The sequence below is a fragment of the Carassius auratus genome, chromosome 36 (assembly GCF_003368295.1).
Source record: "Carassius auratus strain Wakin chromosome 36, ASM336829v1, whole genome shotgun sequence".
In the NCBI taxonomy this organism is placed as follows: domain Eukaryota; kingdom Metazoa; phylum Chordata; class Actinopteri; order Cypriniformes; family Cyprinidae; genus Carassius; species Carassius auratus.
The window spans coordinates 4203827-4213845 of NC_039278.1; the positions used below are offsets into that span (position 1 = coordinate 4203827).

The following is a 10019-nucleotide window of genomic DNA, read 5'->3' on the forward strand; positions in this document are numbered from 1 at the left end:
GCCACCGATTAAACTGAAGAGCGAACCAAAAGGGAAAGGATGAGAAGCAGATTACCTCCGTTTACGAAAGCGAGAGCATTCTTTTTGCTTAAAAAGGTGGCAGGAGTCCTGAAGACAGATGTTTGTTTCAAATGAGCTCACTTTCTACTCGCTCCAGCCGAGCTCGAGCTCAATAGTCGCCTGTCCATCACACGGAGAGTTCATAAACCGAATTTGCCCATTATTTTACCAATCCCTTCGCCACACATCACCGCCGGGATGAATGAGAGCGGACGAAAAAGAAAAAGGGGAAAGCACCGTCAGCGTTTGAATCTCAGAGAAGAAGTGCGTAAATCCATATGGGGGTCAGTAGACTAATGACCTTATAATGCTCCAGGCATGCTTGTTAGGTTATTAACAGCTGCCTTCCTGCGGAACCGCTGGGACTGTGAGTGATGGGGAAGTCTGCGATGATAACTGCGCCTCGCACACTCCTCCCGAGCTGCGATCGATTTGACAAGAGAATTGCGAACTTGCCTTGCTTATTCCGCGCACGTGCGCCGGCTGTACCCCCGCCCCGCCCCGCGCGCGATCTTTCAAGTAGACACGCTAACTGATGTCATCGCTTACAAGTGTTGAAGTAAGGGGCTGTACTATAGCGACAAGCCTGGCAAAAAGTGAATGATAAGGATTTAATTTTTTTACACCTCGCTCTAACACGACCGTGCTTCGAGACAGGCGCTCGAACAGCAAAGGCTAACCCTATGGGGATCGATTTTGTCTATTCGTTCAGTCTCGTAATCGGGTAGCCCACATCATCTGGCAAATGATAGTATCAATAGCCAATCACAGCCTGACACCCCTCAAGGTTGAGCTTGACAGATGACTTTAAATCTCCTTTTGAACTGCAAGGTTTTCCACCACAAATCCTGGATGGCCCTCCCCATCCTACACCAAAAGGTCATATGTAGTTTAGAGGTTTCACATCTGACACTATACTGAAAGTGTGTATTTTCTCATCATCACACTGCATCTGATTTAAGGAAGGATAAAAAGGCCTATACACAAGCTACCCTTTGATATGCGTCTCCAATCCCGGTTGTCTCGACTAGGAAATTGGAATCTTTGTCTCCTCCAGGTATAAAAAAAAGAGATAAAAGGGGTATTCGGTACAATAAGAAATATAACCCCTCTGAATCCTCATTTTAAAAGTACTGCCATTGCACTCAATATTCCATGCTATTTATTTTCACCACTGAACATCCTCTGGCCCGGACATTTACCTAATAAAATATTAACCACAAACATCCTTGCGAAGCTCTCTGGATGTTTGCTACTTGTTTTCATGGATCTCAAGGAAAACTGCTTTCCAGCTGCACTTTTGCAAGAATGCATTGAGTATGTGGTGGCTTTGTGTGAAGAATATTTAGATTCTGGCTAGTGTATGAAGTGAGAAGCTTCTGCTAATCACTGCATCACTGCCAATCCAATACATGTGTTCAAAAGTATATCAATAAGCACTAATATTATACTTTTATCAGTTTAAAAAAACGAGTGAACGTGGCAAATATGTAGCAAGGACTGACTTATAACTTTACACTCTTAAAAATGAAGGAGATTTTTTTGCAGTGAAGCCGTGGAAGAACAATTTTGGGTTCCCCCCAAAAACATCTAGTGAACAGTTCTTAGAAGAACCATTTTTTTCTTGGTGTGAGGAACATTTTATGATCTCAAGAACCTGGTATGCATTGAAAAGGTTCCATGGATGTTGAAGGTTCTTTATGGAACCAGAGGTGCAAAAAAAAGAGCCTTTATTTTTAAGTGTGTGTGTGTGCATTTTATAGCATTTTGTCAATTAAGTATATCCTGTATTTTGAATAAAATGTAGATTAATCTACAAAGCAAGAACACCGCAACTACAACTGGACATAACAGAGTTTGTTTAAGGTTTACGGACAGCGCATCTTGATTTCACAAGTGGACTTCCTTTCGTCGGTCAAGACAGTTGGCTACTTCTGGCTACTGCCCAAAGAATGAGTGTTTTTCATATGGTTTACAGCATTTAATGTACAACTGTCATATGTGAGAATACAAGTTATCATAATGCTGATAGAGGAGAATTGGAGGAAATGGTATAAATGTATTTCATCAGAGAGCTTGTGTTATAGGATCCCCGCTGAGACTTCTTCCTTCTGAGATTGTTCTCTCGAAGGACTGAGCATTATGGAAATGTCTGATCATAACTTGAGGAATATTTCTTCCAACACAATCAATATTTCCACATTTATCCCCTGAAAGAGAATGTTTTCTTGCTTTGTGGGACGCCTGTAGAAGTGGGTATGTAAGATGAGTCGTTGGTAATTGATTTATTTCTGTTCAGTGGTGAGAATTTTTTTTTCTTCGTGAGATGAATTAGATTAAGCCACGTTTATACACGCAGGATAATGGATATTATGCATAAAGACAGTGGAAATGGGTGATGGATGATGACAAACAAATCTAATCTGGGTTCCAAAGCAGGAAAGAATGGAAGAATCATAGCCGAACAGTGCCGAAGGATCATTGCGTAGCACTCTGTCGAGTGTCAGAGCGAAAATTCATTTCCTGAAATATTGACAAGGATAAAAGAGAGTGAAAAGAACAGAAAAGTTAGGCTCACAAACAGCCAGACAGATTTTGGCAACAAATATTAAATTGTCATTAAATCATGTAGCTACTGTGGTTTGTGGGTCATTCCACAAAAGGGGTTAATTTTGTCTCTCTTGGGAACAAATGTGCAAATAGTGGCTATAATGATGTATAAAAGAACATTATTTTTATAGAATTTATGTAATTTGCTTCAATATAATTTTCTATTACATTTTAGTTAAAATATGGCCATTTAATCTAGTAATTAGTATTTTTTGGTATTATCAAATAAAATATCTTAAATATATTAAAATATAAAATAGTAAGACATTTGCAATTTGTCTCTATGTACAGCTAATTTTAGATTTTATGGCACATATTTTACAAAAAAATAAAATAATTATAATAATACACATTAATAACTTTTTTTTTTGTCACTTTAGTATATTAATTATATGTTTAGTCAGGTTTGTCCAGGATGTTAGCACAGTAAACAGTATACTTTCCAATCAAAAATAGATATTTGTAATAATATACAAATTATTTATATATTTTATGTATATATATAAAAAACTTTCTAATACCTATACCTTATAGTGTCATGACCTTGAGGAAAAGTTCTAGCATGACTACAAAAGTAAGAAAAATGTCTACCTTGTCTCTTTTTAAGGCGATATATCAGCATTTAAAAACATTTAAGTTTATCCTGGGGGGTATTCCAAAAAGCAGGTTATGTGACATACCTGGGTATGTTTAAGGGTAAGTTCGTGGATAACCTCAACGTTCGGTTCCAAAAACAGAGGTAACTTTCTGGGTATGTATGTAACCATAGCAACTGACTCTCTGAAGATAACCTGCTCGAGAGCAGGTTATGTTTCAGTGTAACTTCGTTTCAGAAGGTTGGTGAGCATGGCGTGCCCTTTTGACGAGGATCCTGTGGACGTTGAAGCACAAATTATACAAGGTTTTTTTCGTCGGGAGAGGGTTATAAGACCGTGTATTGATGTGTTTGCTTACCCTAATGAATATTTAAAAGAGCGTTATCGTTTTTCAAAAGATTCATTAGTTTATTTAACACGTCTTTTAAAACCGCATATCGCAAATGTGACAAACCGCGGCTCTGCGCTTAGCACAGAAAACATTCTGTGCATAGCACTTAGGTTTTTTGCGTCTGGCCATTTTTTGTACAGTGTGGGCGATTCAGAGCATGTGGGAAAGGCAACTGTGTGTAGAGCCGTTCGTACAGTGTGTCTGGCACTTAAACAGTTGTTACCCACGTTTGTACAGTTCCCTGGCCATAAACCTCTGCTTGTTATTAAAGACGAATTCCACAGAGTGGCAGGTTTGTCCTTTGTAGTAAAATATATGACGCATATTTAATATTTAGTCATATTATTAATATCTATACATGTATTCCTTATGCACACACTTCATACTTCCAAAACTTTCTGTTTCAGGGTTTCCAAATGTAATTGGGTGCATTGATGGCACTCACATTCCTATTAAAGCTCCATCAATAAATGAGGGAGACTATGTTAATAGGAAATCTATTCATAGTATCAATGTGCAGGTAACAACTTAATTTTTTCCCCTTCTTAAAATCATCAAAGTCATTACTTTTTCCACTAACTATAGGTAATATGTGAGGCAACCCAAATCATCACCAATGTCGAGGCAAAATGGCCAGGATCTGTGCATGATGCCAGAATTTTCCGCGAGTCATCATTATGCCAGACATTTCAGCAGGGTATGATTTGCTTTATACAATTTTTGTTTTTTCGTTTTTACTATACAGTATTGTTCAAAATAATAGCAGTACAATGTGACTAACCAGAATAATCAAGGTTTTTAGTATATTTTTTATTGCTACGTGGCAAACAAGTTACTAGTAGGTTCAGTAGATTGTCAGAAAACAAACAAGACCCAGCATTCATGATATGCACGCTCTTAAGGCTGTGCAATTGGGCAATTAGTTGAAAGGGGTGTGTTCAAAAAAATAGCAGTGTCTACCTTTGACTGTACAAACTCAAAACTATTTTGTACAAACATTTTTTTTTTCTGGGATTTAGCAACCCTGTGAATCACTAAACTAATATTTAGTTGTATGACCACAGTTTTATAAAACTGCTTGACATCTGTGTGGCATGGAGTCAACCAACTTGTGGCACCTCTCAGCTGTTATTCCACTCCATGATTCTTTAACAACATTCCACAATTCATTCATATTTCTTGGTTTTGCTTCAGAAACAGCATTTTTGATATCACCCCACAAGTTCTCAATTGGATTAAGGTCTGGAGATTGGGCTGGCCACTCCATAACATTAATTTTGTTGGTTTGGAACCAAGACTTTGCCCGTTTACTAGTGTGTTTTGGGTCATTGTCTTGTTGAAACAACCATTTCAAGGGCATGTCCTCTTCAGCATAGGGCAACATGACCTCTTCAAGTATTTTAACATATGCAAACTGATCCATGATCCCTGGTATGCGATAAACAGGCCCAACACCATAGTAGGAGAAACATGCCCATATCATGATGCTTGCACCTCCATGCTTCACTGTCTTCACTGTGTACTGTGGCTTGAATTCAGAGTTTGGGGGTTGTCTCACAAACTGCCTGTGGCCCTTGGACCCAAAAAGAACAATTTTACTCTCATCAGTCCACAAAATGTTCCTCCATTTCTCTTTAGGCCAGTTGATGTGTTCTTTGGCAAATTGTAACCTCTTCTGCACATGCCTTTTTTTTAACAGAGGGACTTTGCGGGGGATTCTTGAAAATAGATTAGCTTCACACAGACGTCTTCTAACTGTCACAGTACTTACAGGTAACTCCAGACTGTCTTTGATCATCCTGGAGGTGATCATTGGCTGAGCCTTTGCCATTCTGGTTATTCTTCTATCCATTTTGATGGTTGTCTTCCGTTTTCTTCCACGTCTCTCTGGTTTTGCTCTCCATTTTAAGGCATTGGAGATCATTTTAGCTGAACAGCCTATCATTTTTTGCACCTCTTTATAGGTTTTCCCCTCTCTAATCAACTTTTTAATCAAAGTACGCTGTTCTTCTGAACAATGTCTTGAACGGCCCATTTTCCTCAGCTTTCAAATGCATGTTCAACAAGTGTTGGCTTCATCCTTAAATAGGGGCCACCTGATTCACACCTGTTTCTTCACAAAATTGATGACCTCAGTGATTGAATGCCACACTGCTATTTTTTTGAACACACCCCTTTCAACTAATTCAACTAATTGCCCAATTGCACAGCCTTAAGAGCGTGCATATCATGAATGCTGGGTCTCATTTGTTTTCTGAGAATCTACTGAACCTACTGGTAACTTGTTTGCCACGTAGCAATAAAAAAATATACGAAAAACCTTGATTATTCTGGTTAGTCACATTGTACTGCTATTATTTTGAACAATACTGTATTTGTGTTGTACACTTCAATCATTACAGGACAGTACAATGGTTACTTGCTGGGGGACAGAGGATACCCTTGTCTGCCCTATTTAATGACACCCTACCCTGAACCTGAGCCTGGACCACAGACACGGTTTAACCTGGCTCACAGCCGAACACGGGCCAAGGTGGAGATGACTATAGGGATCCTCAAATCTCGGTTTCAGTGTCTGCGTGGGCTCCGGGTTAGTCCAGAGAGGGCATGCGACATTATTGTGGCTTGTGTTGTGCTTCACAATATTGCCACTATAAGAGGAGAGAGCCACCCTCCTTGTATTGAGGAAGATGGCCCAGAGGAACACCGACAGATTTTAGAGGCCAACAGAGACGGAAGACTTTTGAGAGACATGATTTGTCAAAATTACTTTTATTAGTTTTTTTTGCACTGGTCTGCCAGGCAGTTTATTTCTTCATTTCCTGAAAAACAATAAAAGTAAAATTCATTAAAATGTTTTTTTTTTTATATTGCTTTACACATACATACATACATACATACATACATACAGATAGAAAGATAGCTAGATAGATAGATAGAGACAGACAGACCACTTTTAACATGCAACAGATTAATATTCAGACAAGTTCTCACCTTAAGGCGATTCTCAAGTAATTCTATTTCAAGTGCTGCTTTTTTAATGAGGAGCCTTTTCTCTTCCATTTGAAGCTGTATAAGGTCCATCTCCATGTCACTTTTTCTTATTTGTTTTTGAAGATGGACCTTATACAGCTCCTTTGCTGGCAACTAAGGTGGAAAAATGTAATAAATGAGATTGTTTGGTCAGACAATAAAATTAAAATATGGACACATGGACACAAATTCTTACCCTGCTTAGATTGTGTGCTGAGGCTGAAGGACCCTCATCTGTGGGCAAATCCCTAGGTATGTACTATGAAAGGACAATGACAGTTTGTTACTCTAATGCAAAAAGGGGCCATACATCATAATGGTATGCATCATACCTCAGTGGATCTACCAGCATTGTCCACTTCTGTCACAGCAGATGTGGTCTCTTCATCGTCATCATCATCTTCATCCTACAAGACAAATATTCAAGTATACATTATTTGGCAAAAAAAAAAAAAAAAAACCCTAAAAGTACCTGACAACAAATCACTTACAACTGTGACAGACTGTGTTCTTTCTGGAGAGTCCAATAATACAATCCGTCCATCAGTATCTATAAGAACACACAACCCGTTAAATTCTCAATATTATCAAAGAAAATAATACATCATATGCAGTTAAATAAAATAAGCCTACATAAATTAATCTTGTTCAAAAAGCCTTTAAGTGACAGAGATAGTAATTTATCAGGATAAAAAATGAAAACAAATCATAGAGGTAAACTTACATTTCACCCTTTTTTCACCATCACTTGTGGTGCATAGTATGTGTGATGAACTGCCCCCTGGAATGCCAGCAACCACTGGTCGCCCTTTATTAAGGGACAGAGCCAGCTCCTCAGATGGGGTGAGGGGAGGTGGTGGTGGCCCCCCGCCAGTTAGACGGGCTTCAGTCTTCTTTCTGTTAGCTGCATGACAGAATGAATATACTAAATCCTGTTATAATAATAGTTCAGTAATTGTGTAATCAAATATTACCTTTTTGCAGAATGTTTTTGTGTTTCATTTTGACTTGGCTTAAAGTTCTTGTGGCTCCAGAAGGATTACACCTTATTAAATAAGAAATATACATTATTATTTCAAGCTAAAGAAATAAAATGGCAGGAAAAGTAAATGCTTTCATAGTGATTTAACATATTCAAAAGTATGTATAAGTCATACTTCATTATTTTGCATTTCAATAAAACGGGAGCCAATACCAAATTTGTAATTTAATACACTCACGCATTTACTCTGTCCGTTATTTTTTGCCAAGCCAACTCTCTTGCTTTAGCCGATGCAGCTGGATTGCTTCTTTTTAATATTATTGGCTTAAACTCCTCATAAGCATGCATTAAAACTTCCAACTCCGCCTCTGTGAAATACGCGGCTCTCTTTTTTTCGCTTTGAGTTTCCATGGTGACTCGTGAAATCGGCGATCCATTGAAAATGTCTTTATACATGCACCGTGCACGCGCATTAACTCTGGGTAACCAGTCAGAGGTTGATTAAGCTAACTCTTCTCAGGTGTTTTGGAACCGACATACTCATGGTATGCCTGTTTGGGGTAAATCAACCCAGAGGTTATAGTTTATCAAATGGTAAGTTAACCAAGCTTTCTGGAATACCCCCCCGAGATGACAAAAAGCTATTTACAAAAAAAAAAAAAAGGAATATAAATAATAATAATCATCATAATTTAAAATACTTCTAATTAACTTGTAAAAATCAGATTTTAGAAACAGAAAAGGCTTAGATTTGGAGGAATGACCCTTTTAATCTGCTCATCATGTTTCAGCTCCATACCTGCACATGTAACAAACAGCAGCGGTGTTTATTTACATGAGACAGTGTGTTGTGAGGATATAGGGTTTAGAGAACACCTTTCTTCAGCAGAAGTGAGAGGGGAAGGAGGGCGGTTATAATTGCTCACTCCCAAACAATTCCACCAGTGACATCCCATTACTTTAAACAGGACAAAATAAGGCCACCCGCGCGCGGAGAAAGGATTCACTGAATAAATAAGACATGAAGGGAAAAGGCTGCCGTTATTAGATGAGTGCGGTTCATCATTAGAAAGCAGCGAGACGGAGCGACTATAACTCTCCTGTTTCTAGCAGTAATTACAGCACTAGTGCAGCCCGCCGTTTGTAATAAACTGTCTGTGTTCAAGCACATACTCATTTAACCTCTCTATAACAACCGAGAGGCGATGCAAGCAAAGTTACTTCATCATTTACCTCTGACAAGTGCGTACCAGGTGTACGATTGTGAGGAAACTCAGTGAGAGAGAAAGAAGAGCATATCTGAAGTGTTAAACCTATCGATACTATTGACCTAAAATATATATATAACGCCTTGGATGTATTTTCGCAAACTTCAGCATAGTTACACAGTAAGGATAAACGCAGCGTGAGTGAGAATGAGACGGACATTCAATTCAGATGCGAAATCATTGATAGTGTTATATGGCCACCTAGCGGCCGCCAACTGCAAGTGCACGAGGGTCATTCTGCAGTTACACCGTACGTTAACATGCGGCCATCATGAACTAGTGGCTAGGCTACAATATTCAATTCTTTATATTTATATTAAGTAAATTATTTATTAATGTAAATTAATGATCTTATATATATATACAGTCTTGTTCAAAATAATAGCAGTACAATGTGACTAACCAGAATAATCAAGGTTTTTAGTATATTTTTTATTGCTACGTGGCAAACAAGTTACCAGTAGGTTCAGTAGATTGTCAGAAAACAAACAAGACCCAGCATTCATGATATGCACGCTCTTAAGGCTGTGCAATTGGGCAATTAGTTGAAAGGGGTGTGTTCAAAAAAATAGCAGTGTCTACCTTTGACTGTACAAACTCAAAACTATTTTGTACAAACATTTTTTTTTCTGGGATTTAGCAATCCTGTGAATCACTAAACTAATATTTAGTTGTATGACCACAGTTTTTTAAAACTGCTTGACATCTGTGTGGCATGGAGTCAACCAACTTGTGGCACCTCTCAGCTGTTATTCCACTCCATGATTCTTTAACAACATTCCACAATTCATTCACATTTCTTGGTTTTGCTTCAGAAACAGCATTTTTGATATCACCCCACAAGTTCTCAATTGGATTAAGGTCTGGAGATTGGGCTGGCCACTCAATAACATTAATTTTGTTGGTTTGGAACCAAGACTTTGCCCGTTTACTAGTGTGTTTTGGGTCATTGTCTTGTTGAAACAACCATTTCAAGGGCATGTCCTCTTCAGCATAGGGCAACATGACCTCTTCAAGTATTTTAACATATACAAACTGATCCATGATCCCTGGTATGCGATAAATAGGCCCAACACCAT

General features: G+C 38.4%; 2 protein-coding genes and 1 pseudogene across 3 annotated transcripts in view; 1 reads left to right on the forward strand and 2 right to left on the reverse strand.

Annotated features, from left to right (window-relative positions):
- Nucleotides 1-499, reverse strand: part of LOC113055685 (protein FAM19A4-like) — a 36728-nt gene extending 36229 nt beyond the window's left edge. Inside the window, exon 1 of the mRNA XM_026222080.1 lies at nucleotides 56-499. The gene's annotated coding sequence lies outside the window, so the exon portion shown is untranslated. The remainder of the gene's footprint in view (nucleotides 1-55) is intronic.
- Nucleotides 500-3594: 3095 nt separating this feature from the next.
- On the forward strand, nucleotides 3595-6436 carry LOC113055622 (putative nuclease HARBI1 pseudogene; annotated as a pseudogene).
- LOC113054998 (uncharacterized) lies at nucleotides 6425-8292 on the reverse strand. 2 transcript variants are annotated; one of them, XM_026220900.1, is made up of 8 exons: nucleotides 7911-8292; nucleotides 7665-7735; nucleotides 7415-7594; nucleotides 7182-7240; nucleotides 7023-7097; nucleotides 6887-6949; nucleotides 6652-6804; nucleotides 6425-6479 (listed from the first exon to the last, which is right to left on the reverse strand). In XM_026220900.1, exons 1-8 carry the CDS (start codon nucleotides 8126-8128, stop codon nucleotides 6465-6467), a joined length of 834 nt encoding a protein of 277 aa, XP_026076685.1. In that variant the 5' UTR covers nucleotides 8129-8292; the 3' UTR covers nucleotides 6425-6464. The 2 variants fall into 2 exon arrangements, with proteins under 2 accessions (XP_026076685.1, XP_026076686.1); XM_026220901.1 differs by lacking the exon at nucleotides 6652-6804 and having other exon boundaries at nucleotides 6436-6479.
- Between the last annotated feature and the right edge of the window lie 1727 nt (nucleotides 8293-10019).